The sequence below is a fragment of the Crinia signifera genome, chromosome 1 (genome assembly GCF_055691185.1).
Source record: "Crinia signifera chromosome 1, ASM5569118v1, whole genome shotgun sequence".
In the NCBI taxonomy this organism is placed as follows: Eukaryota; Metazoa; Chordata; class Amphibia; order Anura; family Myobatrachidae; genus Crinia; species Crinia signifera.
This window is the reverse complement of record NC_139217.1, coordinates 172273443-172290193: the sequence shown is the minus strand read 5'-3', so window position 1 is coordinate 172290193 and position 16751 is coordinate 172273443. Positions and strand designations below refer to the sequence as shown.

The 16751-nt window shown below is 39.4% G+C and overlaps 1 protein-coding gene across 1 annotated transcript in view; it reads left to right on the top strand.

The window, feature by feature from the left end:
* Positions 1–16751, top strand: part of LOC146064060 (tyrosine-protein phosphatase non-receptor type 9-like) — a 71934-nt gene that overhangs the window by 33379 nt on the left and 21804 nt on the right. Inside the window, exons 4-8 of the mRNA XM_083177130.1 lie at positions 2730–2854; positions 5905–6010; positions 8115–8225; positions 9516–10168; positions 14029–14119. Coding sequence (XP_083033256.1) covers positions 2730–2854; positions 5905–6010; positions 8115–8225; positions 9516–10168; positions 14029–14119 — 1086 coding nt within the window. The remainder of the gene's footprint in view (positions 1–2729; positions 2855–5904; positions 6011–8114; positions 8226–9515; positions 10169–14028; positions 14120–16751) is intronic.

The window sequence follows — 16751 nt, the reverse complement described above, 5'->3', positions numbered from 1 at the left end:
TATATATATATATATATATATTATATGCGCTATATTAATAGTAGGAGGTTGCTTCCGCAAAATGTGGAGAAGATTGTGTTCATCAAAATAAGCCTACCATATAAAATAAGCATATAGCTTTATCTCTCCTTTCTCATTCATGTTTTTTATGGGGTTTTTTTTTTTTGATACATTGTTTTCTACCTCGATTTTAATTGTTTTTAAAACTATTCTGCTCAAAAAAAATTATATATTTTTTTATATTGTCTAAATAAATGTTATCCCCCTTTTTTTAATCTATTTTCATGTATACATCTTAAATTTATTTATCCAGTCTATTTTTTAATATATATGAATTATACAATTAGTCGCCGTATCCATATTTATTGTCTATGTGTGTGTGTGTGTGTGTGTGTGTGTGTCTAAATTGCCTTGGGTGTAATACTTGCTCAGGTGCTCTCCTGGAGTCTGCCAGAGGTCAGCTCATGTGTATAGGATATATTAAGGCGGCACTCTGAGACAGTTTGATAGGTGAAAAAACAAACATGGATTTAATAAACTGGCAAAGTTTCAGGGCTGCGCCTCTTTCTCAAGCCACAACAAGTGAAAATAAAACCGCAAACCGTGTAAAAATACCTTAAAAACAGTGTGTGCCTCCTCCTTCTCCCGTCCAGCATGCCCGACGTGCCGATGGCGCTCCCCCGCTGTGTCTCAGCCCACTCTCACTGGGCTTCTGCCGTCACACAGCAATGAGCGGCTTAGTTGAGTGGCGCACGTTGCCTGTTTATTAAATTCACTGTCTGAGTGACGCCTTAATAAATAAATATATATATTTTAGTTTTTCTTACAAAACATTTCTATTTTATATTTTCAACATCTCACACAGATGTTGGCACCAAAAGGGTTAACAACTCTTACTGCCAAACCTGCATAATTAACAATGTTTTTAGAATATAAGAAGTTGACAACTACAGTACCTTATGCTTTTTTAATGTAATTTTTGGAAATGCTTTTGCGTAAAGTTTTGTATGTATGTGTATGAATGAATTATACAGTCATTAGGTCTACAGAAACTAGACACCACTAGGCCGACAGGCAACAAGGTCAACATGGGATTTTTCACAGTTTTTTAGCTGACATGTGCCGACAGGCGTTATTTCCTGCCCTACCATCCACTAGGATGTGGTGGGAGAATAAAATAGTGTAGCGAGACACCATGCCCCGCCAGGGCATGTGGTGCACTTCAAACTGTGTCCCATGTTGACATTCGGGTAAAAAAACAGTGAAAATCCCTATGACTGTCGACCTTGCCCAGGTCGACCTAATGCTTGTGTCGGCCTAATGTCCTTTCAACCTTGACCCATGTCGACTTTGCTGCCTGTCTACTTAGTGGTGTCGACCCAATGCCTGTTGACCTAGTTGTTGTAGACCTAACAACCCACACCCCCAACATAAATATAAATATTAAAACAATGTGCGCCACTTGCAAGGAATTTACTTCCAAAGTCCATAAATGGGCTTTTTTGTTGGTGGGCTATTAGTATCCACTGGTATATGCTCGGTTTGGGGTTGATGTAGAAATCGGTAAAAGGATATGGAGTCAGCTACCCCCTAAGTATTACAGTCAAGGTAGAGGTATAGGAAGAAAGAATAGGAGTTTAGCGACTAATGTGCCACACATGGAAAACTATGTTATATTAGAAAACAAGATACATGTTGAGTATTCCTTATCCAAATATCGTTATCCAAATTATTCTGAAAACCTTTACATTTCAGGAAATAAAATAAAAAGTTTTTTTTTTTTTGCTAAAAGCACTACTGGGGACATCTGTAAGAGTACTAATGAGGACTGAGTACCTGGCACTAAATATGTGCAAGAAAATGATTGTGTAGCATTCAAATTCAGTATCTAAGATAGTACACTAGTAAACTTTGTTTCATGTTTTGAAACCTTGTTTTATGCACAAATAAAATATATTTGTGTGTTTCATTTGGTTGATGTGTTTATACAACATACATGGAAGATACCTCAAGATATATAATTGATAAAAATATTCTAAAATACAGAATAATTCGTTATCCAAAATTCTGGTCCCAAGCATTTTGGATAAGGGATACTCAACCTGTATTTAACTATGTAAAAGTAATAAAATAAAGTTATTTTAGTTTAAGATAGGGAAATAAACAAAAGATATATAAGCAAGAAATATACATGTACCACAAGGTTATACTAAAAGTAAAAAAGCAAGCCAGAGAGGCTAAAGTAGCTTAACTTATTTGGAGTAAGAGGTTGTAGGCAGCACCCTATTATATTTGTTTATTTTATATATACACATTACCCATTACTAAACTTACATGATGCATCACCTGAATTGTTTGCTTCTTTACAGTGTTTGTCACTATACTATGTTTTCTTTTTTTTTTTTTTTATTGAAGACCAAATAAAAATATTTGAAAAATGAATAGGTGATGTTGCCCAGGGCAATCAATCAGATTCAAGGTAGCAATTTCCAGGAAAATGTTCCCCTTATTATAAATATTGTGTACTGTATGTATGTCTGTATCTATATAACACTGCATGACAGTGCAGTTAGGGCTCTTAAACAGCTAAAGCTTTTGCACGGTATTATTGCTATGTAATAGTGTTGAGCACTCTGTAAAATGACATTTCCACTGTAGAAGGTTGGAATATTTGTTTTATTTTATTCCCAGTGTATCATTATGGCAGTGTTTACACTTCTCAATTACAGCCTGGAAGAGATGCAAATGGAGCAGCCTTAGCTCTGTTTACTGCTAGACTTCATCGGTCGGATGTTACCACGCATAAGGCGGTGCTACAGGCTATTATCTACCAGCTAGATAAAGCCATTGAGAGGTAATTTATTGATGCGTGATCACTTAAAACATTTCCTTCCAATGAGCATAAGATACTCTGAATCGTAGCAGTGTGAAACACGGACAATGGGATCTTTATCTATCTATTTTATGAAACAAGTTATTTCCACACACACACCATAGTGCAGTTTCAGCTATTTTTGATTTGCAATACGGATATTTCAGAGAAAAGAATGTTGTTCTCATTGGCCCAGAATGTGCCAACATTTTTGTCCATCAGGGGAGGTGCTTTTTTCATTCAGTTTTAATTCTTATCATTCCTTAATACTTAGTAATATGTGTGTTTGTTTTTTTAAATGTTGTAAGTTTTCATGCTTACTTATATTATTCAAAATCTTATTTATGGGCGGTGTCTGCTGCTTAGGTTAATAGGGTTGTCAACACCCTCGCTGGAGGATGTGACCTACAGTATACTGCATTGTGGGCTCCATGGGCTGGTTTGTGCTGATGTCTAGGTTACTGTCCTTCTATTTAGCTGCTGATATATTTTGTCCTTTGGCTTGTTGGAAGAGGCTCCTGGATGTAGCGATGTAAAAGTATTGCTAATGCTGGCCATACACTAGACCAACTTTCATCCAACCATCCAAATAGTTGGTTGGACTGATAATCTGTTACTGTATGGGAGCAAATTACAGTCACCAATTTTTTTTACAAACCCAGAAAAATGTACAAAAAACATTGTCAAATTGTTTAACTCAAACAGATTCAGCTGCAGTACCTTGCCTGAACATCCTTTTCTGTCAGTTTCCAGATTTTGGGAGCAAATTACAGAATTACAGATTCCATTTGCTCCCATCCAATACCAGATTTTTATTTCATCCAACCAACAAGTTGGAGGAAAGTTGGTCTGATGTATGGCCGGCATAACTCTAGAGGTGCATACACACGGCGCATTTTTACCCAGTGTGTGTGTGCGCCGAATGATGTAATGGAAATTGCTGCCCAATAAATGTTCCCCCGGCTCAGCAATTTTCATGGGGTGAACCACTTTCCATAGTTGAAGACTATGGAAAGTGGTTCAATCAGCATGTAAAACAGGCCAGTGGCCGGTGATGATGCGGGAGCACGCCTCAGCGCTCACCGCCTGCCCATACACACTAGTCGACTTTTCCCATTTTGAGGTACTTTGAGATCAGAGAGCTATTTTTTAGCTCAAAATAGACTATTGTGTGTGCACCTTAAAAGCTAAATCAACATTGCACTGTGGGTAATTGAGTATTGTTACTGAAAAGCTCTCCTTTAAGGCACCGCTAACAAATGGTTTGTTTTTTCTTAAAATGTATTTTGCACAACACAGCAATGGGAATCCTTTTCCCTTTAAGCCTGCCTATGTCACCATGTAACCTCTGCTATAGCTTTGGAAGATTTAAATAATGGTCATGTTTATTTTCTTCATATTTAATGGCCTCTCACCTATTTCTTTTAACACTAGTAACAATACAAAATTAAATTAATAGAATTCATTGTAGGCAGTACAAAAATAAATGTAATGTGTTTTTAAATGTATTCTGATTTATCCCAACAATTTATTTTACCTTACTATAAAAAAAAAAAAATCTCCCTGTGCTGGTGTTGGTGACACGCTCTCTGATGACAGAAGCCATGCTAGTCATCAACCACCACCCAACAAGATAATCCACCTGATGATGATGATTATTAACTATAATAATTTAAGTATGACAAATTAGCTGTCCGGGTGTATGTAGTTATTGGCATAGCAGTTTAAATGCAAATGAACAGACACCGACAAGAACTCTGGGGTAGATGTATGAAGCAGTTATAAAGAACGAGAAGTGATAACGTGCCTTGTACTTTATCACCGGCCAGTCAGCTCCTAACTGTCCCTTTTAAACCCAGCCTGTAACTTAACGGTCAGGCGCCGATTGGCCAGTGATAAAGTACCAGGCACTTTATCACTTCTCCTCCCTTATCACTACTTCATACATCTACCCCTCTGTCCTAATTGTACCTTTTGCATTAATAGTAAAGTTCCAACAGTGTTCCCTTGTTTTCCTCGCACACACACATACCATTCAACAATGTGTGCCAAACACATACCATAAGAGGATGCTTTTGTCATCCCAGCATTGGAAATGCGGGTGTTCACAATATCACCATTGGCACTCCAAGCACCATCAGGGGACCGGCACTGGATACCCAACTTCCAGGATGCCAAATGGGAGGGGTTAGGTTTAGACATTAGGGGGGCTGGGCTTGTGAGTTTTACGGTTAGACACTAACCAGTGAGGTTAGGCTGCAATGGAGATGGGGTTGTTTTAGGGCTTGTGGGTGATGTAAGTGTACTTACCTAACCCCTATCTTGATTCCCCCCCCCCCCTATTGGGATACAGACATCTGTATTCTGGCCGCGATGATCTGTATGTATCCCACCATAATGCACTGTTCGATTCAGGGGCGTAACTAGATGTCAGTAGGCCCCATAGCAAATGTCTGTAAGGGCCCCCCATTTACCAACTGATGGTGATACATGTATGTAAAACATATTACTTACACAGTAAAGATGGGCCCCCCTCAGCGCAGGGCCCCATAGCAGTGGCACCCTTAACAACTATGGTAGTTACACCCTTGGTTCAGTTACAACAGCGACATGTCTGCACAGAAATCTTATTTGTGCCACATTGTCATAGGAGATATAATGCCGATGTGCAGAGGGAGACCTGTTACGAATTTGGAGGGAATTCAGGGAAGACAAATGTATAAATAGCAGCTGATTGGTTGCCATCTGCGACTTCTCCACTGATTCAACATCTCAATGCTTCATGCATAGATCCTTCTATGGTTTGAGTATAGATACAGCTGGTATAGTGAATGCTCTTAACATTTACTGGAAGGTTCTTTTTTTTTATTGAGCCTTTGCATCATTGCTCTGGTTGAATGGCTAATAATGTACACTCAATAAGTTATTCCAAATAACAATCTGTAAAATATTTGCACGCCTACAGTTGGTTTGTTTTGTAAATATTATTTGCTGCATTTTATTTTTTTAAATGTTTGTTTTTGGTTTTATAGGGTGGAGACTCAGCGAAATGGACTTATATTCATTTATGACATGATTAATTCCACTTATGGAAATTTTGATTATGAATTGTGTGTTAAGATATTAAACCTTTTAAAGGTATGTCGTTTTTTTATTTATTATTTATTTATGTTTTTATTTTATTATTGCATAGCGCCGGGATATTGCTAGTCTAGTAACTGCAAAATTACCTTATGCTTAACTAGTATTGTTTTTCTGTGTGTACATAGCGGAATTTAAGAGTAAATTCCTATAGTATTTCCCATGCTGTAAACTGCTTATAGTTTCTTATTTGAATTCACATTTTAAGCAGGCTGTAAAAAATGTACACTGAAGGCTTATTGTGTGGTGTGGTGTTTAGGTGTAGGCACTAACTGGGAGCAGCAGGCTCGGGGCTGAATAGGAGGGTTTAAGATGCTTTAACCATTGGATTCTCCATATCCGGATGCTGGGGGCCAGTATTTTGCCGGGTGCAGGATGACTCGCTGACAGCCGGGATACCGGTGGTAACAATGCTGATGCCGAAATACCGACTGTTCAACTGCCCGACAGTCGGGATCCTGACCAATAGGGTCTATAGTTAGGTCCACAACCCCCATAAAGTGAAAATAGAACCTGTGGTGAGTCACCAAGCCTGCGGTGTCAAGTGCAACGAGCCCGCAAGGCTTTCTTGCATGCCCCTCCCCCTGTAGGCATACCGGTGTCAGTATACTTTCTGTCGGGATCCCAAACGTCGTCAAGTCATCCCGAACCCCTTTTGGCTGCCAGCGTCCTGACTGTGAGGATTTCATATACTGTATCCTGAGTCATGTAGATCTTTTTGCTCAATTTCTCTATTTATTACCAGACTTCTTTCTCTACATAGAACTATGGGCATATGGTGATTGAGCAGAATGTTTCTTGGGCAGCAGAAGTGTGCCTGGAAACTTCTGTAATTCAAGCAGCAAGGTTTGGAATAGGACTTGCAGAACATCTCCTATTGCTTTTGGTTACATCTCAAATGTAAATACAGTGCTAAACTTTTATATGCAGTTGGTGTGGAAACTGCTACTAGTAACTGTCTGGATTTTGTAAATGCTCTCCCCCATCATCACACATGTGCACCTACTCGTGCGAATGAAAATCTCCTCTGATTAGTATTGTTCCAGTATTTGGAACATCATACTATATAAATGTTGGTCAATTTGTTAATATAACCTGGTGTGTTTACTGGACAAGTGGGGTGATTACTATAGGAAAGCCATTTACCTTTTTTTATACAGTGGAACACTGACCATGTGTATAACAAGTTATCAGTAATGCGCGTGTCTTGTGCATTACTGAGAACTTGTTTTTCATGCTTATGAAAATCTCGATGTACATTGGATTTGGCAAAGCTGTCCATATGCAAATTGGTCTGTATTTCCCCAAAAGGTGTTTGGTTGATAGGAAATTGCAATAAAGGTTGAGTATCCCTTATCCAAATATCTAAATTATTCCAAAAACCATACGTTCCAGAAAGTAGCCAAAAGCACTACTGGGGACATGATATGTTACTGCCACTATATATGTGCAAGACAATGATTGCTTGCCATTCAATCTCAGGATCTGAAATTGTACACACGCTTTTTTTCATGTTTTGAAACCTTGTTTTATGCACAAATAAAATGTGTGTGTTTGTGTTTATACAACATAAATGCAAGATACCTCAAGATACATTACTGAAATATAAAAATATTCTGAAATAAGGAATAATCCGTTATCCAAAATTCTTCTGGTGTGTGGATAAGGGATACTCAACCCGTAGTAACTGTTGTATTCTTATGTCTCCTTGATAGATATATATATGTGTGTGTGTGTGTGTGTGTGTGTTTGTTTTATGCAGAGAGATGTAATTGTGACTAGTTGTTGACCTTATTTTACATCTGCTTTTCAGAGAAGGTGGTGCAGTTGGTCACACTAGCTGTTAAATTCAGCCTAAGGGCAATGATAGCCAATTAGAAAAAAATCCAGACCTTATGATTTCATAGGAAAATGTAAATGATTCACATTGCATTGTGCCTGCCTAGTATATTATTAAATTAACTGCAAAGTATATCCGTCTTGCTTGAAAGACTGGTTTATGACGAGGTGAAGTTACAGAGTGTTGAGCTCTCACTGTTCAAGGTATAAAGGATGTCCCAATACATACATGATTACTGTAACCTTCCATTTTTCTATCCAGGGTGCTTTTCCTGCGCGGTTAAAATGTGTCTTCATTGTATCTTCACCACTTTGGTTTCGAGCCCCATTTGCTGTTTTGCGTCTTTTCGTCAGAGAAAAGCTTCGAGAGCGGGTATTGTATATTATTTTACTTATGTCAAAAGTGCTTCCTATTGTAACATGACTAACACTAAAATCAGGCATTTGTTTTCTGAACACTTAGCTATTTTATATAAATTGTCTGTCTGAATTTTTAATTTTTTGCATTGTTCTATTTTCAAGTCTTCATCCTTTTTTGGCTTTTATTAATTTTAAAATATAAAAGCTGCACATAGGTCCTCTATGGTTGTAACAGTCACTCGCCTCTCCTCTGATCCTCTGTATCTATTTTAGGGGTGCTGTTTCTTCACTGTGAATTTCACATTTGCATGTGTGTGATGTATTCTGGGAAATAAAGTAGGCTCTCACTCTTGCAAGAAAGTGTCCTGGAACCATTACAGCAAATGGAGACACCAGCTAATGCAGATAGTAGTCCTTTTTAGTTAACGTGAACTGCGAAAATGCACAATGTGTTAATGTGCTCAGTGTGCTCATAATATGTTGCTTGTGTTACGACACCCTTTTCAAAAGAATGATGGTTCATCATTTGTGTGACCTTTTGTAGGAGGATTTATTATTTTTCTCATTGGGGAGTAAACTGCTTCAAGGGACCTAGCCAATAAAAGGTATTTCCATCTAAAGATCACTTCTTTTTAATCTATCAGGAGTAAGCTGGTGCACCAGCTAAGCAAGAAAGTGTGTTACGGGCTCCTGCAACACTCTTGCTGCTCCTGTTACATTCAGTCTATCCATGCAGTGTAATATGACCAATAAGTCACCTGCTGCGTGTTCACAAATTTTATTTGCAACCTCGGTACTTGTTTCTGTTATTCACCTCTGTTTAGTAATCTTCTCCCCCAGTGTTTACATCTTGTAAGGTTTGTTGTAGGAGTGCTCACTAGCTGTCTACAATTTACCTTACATTTTTTACTTTGAATGGCAGTCATGCCCGAGCCCAAATGACATTTGATTGCTAATTAGGAACATTGTAGTGACTAACGTGGGCCAGACATCTACCACAAATTTCTCAAATTCCTCGATTCACCAAACAAAAATGATTGGTGATCTGTAGGGAGTCTGTAAAATTCTGCATATTTAAAATGTCCAAATTTGGTAATTTTTTGGTTGGTATTGGTAAATTGGGGAAATCTAACTTGTTGAATGGCCAATTTTCAAATATATGGGGTATTTAATTTGAACCACCAAATGACAGCATAACAAAACTTTTGAGAAGAATATTCAAACTGTGCATTTCTTTTGTGGTGTTTTTTTTTTTAATTTTTTTCCTTCTAATGTTTTTTTTTTTTTAATATTTCTACCACAGGTGCGCACAGTGAGAGCTCATGAGTTGGTTAACCATATACCGAAGGAATCTTTACCAGAGCATTTGGGAGGTACATCAAAAATCAGCCATGTTGCATGGATTCAGGCATGTGTCAATTCTAGACAAGGACAAGAAAATGGGGACTGCATGGACCATCTCTTTGTTATATACACACCTGAGCAAAACCCTGTGAGTGATAGGCTAAATTCTAATTGCACCCAGCAGAATGTGACTGATAATACCAGACTTATGCACAATCATTACCATGAGAACAGGACTAAGAATTATGCAGAGGCACACAGGGTAAGTGGCTGTGTGCACTGGAATGGTTCTGCTGTTGGTGGAAACTACGATTGTTGTGACAAGAGCTCTGCTGCAAATACAAATTGCAGGAGGCCACCTCCTCAGTCAGAGACTCCTCCTGACACTCCATTGTATAAACAACCTGCTGATAATCCTTCCATCCCGCCTTTACCCCAGAAAGCTCGACCACTGCCTGCAGACATGGAGCTATCCATACACATGCCTGAAGAAGGAGGTATGACGGTACTTGGTTTGGTTCAACATGTCAAGAGGATGAAAAAGAGGGGTATTTATCAAGAATATGAAGAAATTAGGAAGGAGCCACCAGTTGGTACTTTCGATGTGTCAAAGTAAGTTAGAATATTTTATGTTGCATGTAATGCTGGGATTTATATACATGTATTTACATGCAACAGCAAGAACATATGTATTTATTAGAATATCTTCCATATATAAATATTCTTACTATTTTCTAGCTAAAAACTATTTTATTAGTATTGAAGGGCATATACACGGGGCAATGTTAATCTCCATTTCTAAGCGATCTGACCAAATCGCTTAAAAATGAAGCATAAATCGCTCCTTGCGTACACCATATAGTGATGGCGCTATTCACCGTCACCCACAGATAAAGACCCTACATAGTATGCAGGGTTTTGCCTATAAGCATAGGCAAACCCTGCACAAATCGCTCAGCACACATCATCCAGCATGAAGATTCTGTCACCCCATGTGCATGGGGCATTAGAGGCGTTGTTAATAATTTAATGGTGCCCATACACTAGTGGTACTCGTACTGATCCCATCATTGTTGCGCTGGAGAATCTGGGATATTAATCGTGTAGAAATCCTGATCCACCCATCCCAGTGGGGATCATGGAATCGGGAGTTAGCACGCTTCATAACCCCAATCCCCCAATGGATCACTAATCATTGCTGCCCAGTGATAGGCGCATGTGGTCCATGGAATCAGAGTATCACCCCGGCTTCTGAATGAGACCCTTTAGACACAAAACTGTAAAAATATTAAAGGACATTTACAACATTGTTTGCAGAAATCACCAAAAACAGCTATGTTTGTATCAATAATGCAAGAATTAACTATATGTATGAAGGGAGGGACTGCAACAGAAGTTTGCTGCTGTCCCTTCATTTTTGTTCAGAAAAGTCTTGTGAAAGGTATCATATGTAACAAAGAAGTTTGGTTTACTACATATTTTTCAGAAGAAGGATCTGAGGCAGGGGTTCCCAATCTTTTTCAAATCACGGCACCCTAGAGTATCAGAATTCTTCCACGGCACCCCTAGGCCCCCCAAAAATATGTAAAATTAAATAGATTGTGTTTATATGTGATTATTAGGTTCAGTTATGTGGTAAAGAGCAGGATTTGCTTCTGATTGTACACATATTTTATGATTGGCAGCCACCAGCACTGGTTTTGTCCATAAATAATTGATCGTAAATAGTTTGAATTTAGGGGCAAACGAGGATTTTCAGAAGGGGGTTTCCAGAGGGACGGAGATGGACACTTAAGTGACCCAGTATTATAGATAGACCAAATGTATATAAATAATAATATATATATATATATATATATATATATATATATATATATATATATATATATATATATATATATATATATATATATATATATATATAATTTTCACACACACATACATACATACATACATACATACATACATACATACATACATACATACATATATATACATACAGGGGCGTCAACAGCAGTGTAGACCCCTGGGCATAGCAATGGTAGGGGTGGGGGAGGGTTTGATGTCCCGCGGGTGGTAGGGGGTATTATATCAACCACTCAGCATGTAGGGCCTGGATCAGTAATTTCCACTAATTACCTCTTTACTGCACAGATGGTGGGAGATGGGGGCATTGGGCTGAATGAAGGGGCTCTGATACATAACTTCCAGGGTGGTAGAGGATATTTTATATGTATAGTGGAGTGGGCTTATTATTCATAATTTTCTGGTGGGAGGACAGCTTGCTTGACTGCAGATATCTCCAGTTCCCAGAAATATATTTCTAAGATTTTAATGGAATTAAAAAACTAGAGAATACCACCTACCAAATTGTATTGGGGACTAGGGTATCAGAGCAATCAGAGCAATCTGCCAACAAGTATATAAAACTACATACCAGGTGTGTGGAGCTGGAGCAGTAACCAGCTGCTGGAAGGCTGATATCTCTGGTTCTGGGAACAGTAGAGACAAGCTACTAGTATCCTTCATAGGGGGAAAGTCCCAGCTTTTGGAATATACCCTCAGAAAAACTCTAAATCAGACAGAACCTGAAATATCTGACTGGGAAGAGCAATTAACAGCCTTGGATGGGGACCACTGCTTTGAAGTCAGATATCTCCGGTTCCCAAGAGCCGATTTGTAAAATTCTTGTACCTATGGAAAGAGGGGATCCTCAGCTTTCAGCCTAGGGCCCATAGACTCCTCAGGGGGGTTTCTGGGTACTCAGAAACCCCCCCTGCGTGCACTACTACAATTGGTCCTGCACCACCAACCCATGGCACCCCTGCAAATGTCCCGAGGCACCCCAGGGAGCCTAGGCACACAGTTTGGGAACCACTGATCTGAGGGATCTCTGCCTGTTTTACATCTGCTTTCACATGTGTGGTTCAGTTACCACACATTTGTGGTAAGCTTACTGGTCTGAATCCAGTAGTAAAGTTTTAGCATTAGTGGTTCAAATGACAGGAATGAGCGCCTATCAGAGTCCATGTCCCTGTAGATCTGGGATGGGGAACCTTTGGCTCTCCAGCTGTTGTTGAACTACATATAAAGTTTTAGCATGGCCAAATAGCAAAACTGTAGCAGCGCATGCTGGGATGTGTAGTTCAGGAGGGCCAAAGGTTCCCCATCCCTGCTGTAGATGTTTATGATTTCATGTGTCATTCAGTGGGATTGATATTTTATTTGTAAAGGCAAGCTCCCTGCACATTCAATCCAAAACCTTTCCAAGTTTATTTGGAATCTCTTTGCAGTGGATTTTGTGAAGCGATAAGGTTAACTTTGAGTCATTTTTTATGTATTAGTGGCTTATGTTATATGTTCGTGTACAGAAATGTTGTCTTTACTCTGGAGAGAAACCAAAATGTCACTGAAAACTATGAAAATGGGTGAAAGGGGATATACACACTGTGCGCATCAGCCTGCATTGTAATTTGCATGTTACTGATTTCAGACCATTTTCCTGCTTTGCAAGTTTTGGTAGGTCATAAGAACTGTGACATGAGGCAGTCTCCTAATAATAATAATAATAATAATAATAAATATAATAATAATGATTATTTTAAATATATTGGGTGCATAAACCATAATCTTCAAAAGCCGATTACAGTATACAAGTGCATTTGTTTTACTTAGATTTGCATAGCATGCATTGTGATCTATTGCTGTACATGGAGCCTGGCCAAGTGAATGCTCTGCAAATTGGCCTCGTATGTTTGTGCTAAATTGTTCATAACAAAGAACCAGACACATGCACAGTGCTCTTCATAGGGTATATGGTCAGAAAAGGTCATAGCTCCCAAGGGGCTTCTGTTCACTGCCGATCCTCAGATAACTGCAGGGTGTTTATTTAAAAAGACCATATGAGAAACCGGTCTATTTTTCACTCTGCTAAAAATATCTGTTCACTTCATTAATGCCAACCCCATGTAGTTACCAATAACTTTATCTAATCACTTGTAAATGGGAAACCAAATATAGCCGCACAGTATAATATTTATTGGGATGATAATGGATTGATCTTTTTTTTTTTTTAGTAGACATGAACAAATCTGCCTAGAAGGCTGTCGTCAGATGTTGTGTCTCCACTTTAGCCATATGTATTCGGTCTTTTTTAACATATAATTTTATTGCATACTGTGGATATGTCTAGTCCCAGTGATATTGGCAGAGCCACATGGAATAAGGTTCTAGTCCCAGTGATATTGGAGGAGTCATATGGGATCTACAGTGAGCAGTATTAAACCTTCTAAATAGGGCAAGTGGCGAGGAACTGTTTTTTTTTTTTTTTTCATTGCGTATATGTTCTTTTACATGATAGCTAAAGCTGATTGGTCGTCTTTACCTGTCCTGTATAGAAAGTTTAGTGCATCTTCCTCTAATCTATTACTGCCTACAGTATTTTGTTTTCATTGTGTATTCTCCTTCCACAGGAAGCCTTACAATCAAGCAAAGAATAGATATAGTGATGTTCTGTGCTTGGACCAGTCCAGGGTCAAGCTGGGTCTTGTTGGCATAGATGAGGTAAGCATCAAGCAATCTTAAGTGGGATTTCTGAAAATGAAGTACTGATGGGGCATTATTGGTGGATCCCTTAAGAAAATTCTTGAGGGTGAGTAGTTGAGCGGTATACGGCCATTAGGTCGACACTTAAGGTTGACGTGCATCGAGTTCACAGGGCTTAGGTTGACATGACGAAGGTTGATAGGGTCAAAATGTCGACACAAGCATTAGGTCATCGATGAGACAGACAGTCTACAGTCAAAAGGTCAACATGCATTTTTCTCCCGTTTTTTAGCGATTTTTTTTTTTCCCCCCTGGGTGGATGACTTTCCTATAGCAGGACGCTATGGAAAACCATCCACTATGCCACTCATTGCTGCCCCTTTCAATCTGAAAGTCGCTCAAACGGGTAAACTGAGCGTCTTTCAGCAGAACGTCGCCCAGTGTGGGCCGTAAGTCCTCTTGATACTTTTACAAGCTTGTACTGACAGCGTTTGTCATAATCTTCCTTTGATGTATTGAACATATTGATTACCATTGAAAGGCACATTCTTCACTTGGTTGGAAGGGCCATCTGCTCCCATGATTTGCATCTCAAAGAAGGGGTGCATATAGATAATCCTACTTCCCCGTTTTTTGTTTTAAGAAATGAGGATACCACACTGAAATCTATTTCTGAAACAAAAATGAATTAAGCTAGCTGGCCACAAGATGGAGCAAGATACAAGAACACGTCTGCATGCTGAAGTTGCGCTTTGATTCGAAAGACATCTTGCTTAAAGGCTGCAGAGGCATCCTGTTATATAGAAGCAGTAAAATCTGCAGCTCCTTGTACTTGCTCCCGATCCACACGTGTTCGTAAATGGATTATGGAGAACATGCGTTTAGGAAGTCCATGAATTTCCCATTGTCCATCTTCATTACTATATGACTTCTAATTAGAATGTCCATGTTTGTAATGTATAAGAGGAGATTAAAATATCACATTGATCATAAAGAATCTTTAATATCCCCTTAATTGTTTGATACTTGCCTCCTGCTAGATGGTCTGACAGTTAAGTAATATTTACACCTTCTACAGCTTCTGTGTCTTCTTATATACACAATTAAGATGCATGAAACACGAGAACCCGATATGAAATTATAAATATCTTTATAGATATAGCTAATTATATTAACCAGAATGCATGTTAAATACAATTACTCACAATGGGGCAGATGTATTATAGCGGCACTTATCTCGCCGCTATAATACTTCCTGCTTCGCCTCATTAGCGAGGAGAAGCAGGAGGGGAGACCGACAAGATGTATTAACATCTTGTCTGCCGAAGCGGGGGAGCGCTAACTCCCCCCTCCGGCGATGTCCCCTCCTGGAGATATCGCATCAGTGATGCGCTGTCTCCTGTCCCCCGGCCGGCTGCACTGGGCATGCGCGGGATCTCGCTACTCACGCGAGATCCTCAGCGCAGCCCACAGCTGACAGCAGGGACTGCTTCATACATGGGGGAGAAGCGGTATCAGTGCACATAACGTGCGATGATACCCCTTCACCCCATAACGACCCTTCATACATCTGCCCCATAGCAGGCCGAATGTATGAACGGTCAGCATCGCTTTTTTTTTTCGTTTTTGGCTTCACCAGCATCAGGCTGGCGAAGCCCTATCTAAACAGCAGGGACAGCGCTGTCCCTGCTGTCAGCTGTGGGCTGCGCTGGGGATCTCGCGTGAGTAGCGAGATCCCGCGCATGCCCAGTGCAGCCGGCCGGGGGACAGGAGACAGCGCATCAGTGTAAACTGATGCACTATCTCCAGGAGGGGACATCGCCGGAGGGGGGAGTTAATACATCTTGTCGGTCTCCCCTCCTGCTTCTCCTCGCTAATGAGGCGAAGCAGGAAGTATTTTATAGCGGCGCGATAAGCGCTGCTATAATACATCTGCCCCATTGTTTGCACGTTATTTTATCCGTAATATCATCTTATATTATCCATGTGATGGTTGTCACTGATCAGATTTTTCATTTATCACTATTCTATCTATATTTACAATCTATTAACTGGACATTAACCTTGGGATAAGAAAATACTCTTCTTTGCACTGCCGCGTGTTTTGTTAGAGACACGATTTGTATTTGAAGCCTAGTATGAGTGGTTTTGCTTTATCTGAATCCTCTCGAGGGTAAACTCAATATGTTGTGTCTCATTATTATATGTAAAACGTATACCGAAAAGGACTGTTCCGTCTAATAACCGTTAGTTTCTGCATATTGAAAAGTTCTCTGTACCATTCAACAGTTGAATACAGGTTTTCTGGAACTTATATTCAGAGTTTTAATATAATGTATAATTTTGAAATGGCTCTTTATAGAGTAATCTCTTTTCCATTATTATTTTCAGCTCAATGCTAGTTTTTAGAATTCATCTGGCAAACATTGCGTGGTACAGATTTGTTTGAAGTGATTGATGCCTGATGTTCCTTTTTGATGCAGTGTAAGGGCAGTATTCAGTTTAGTCCTGGGATGTTTTTTTTTATTCCTGTGTATTCAGTTGCGGGTGTTTCCACACTAGTTTAATTCCCACCTCCCCAAAAACTCCCATCCTTGGCTGACTAGTTAGGGTGGGTAATGCTAAAAGGTATGTCCAAAAGCCGGTGCTG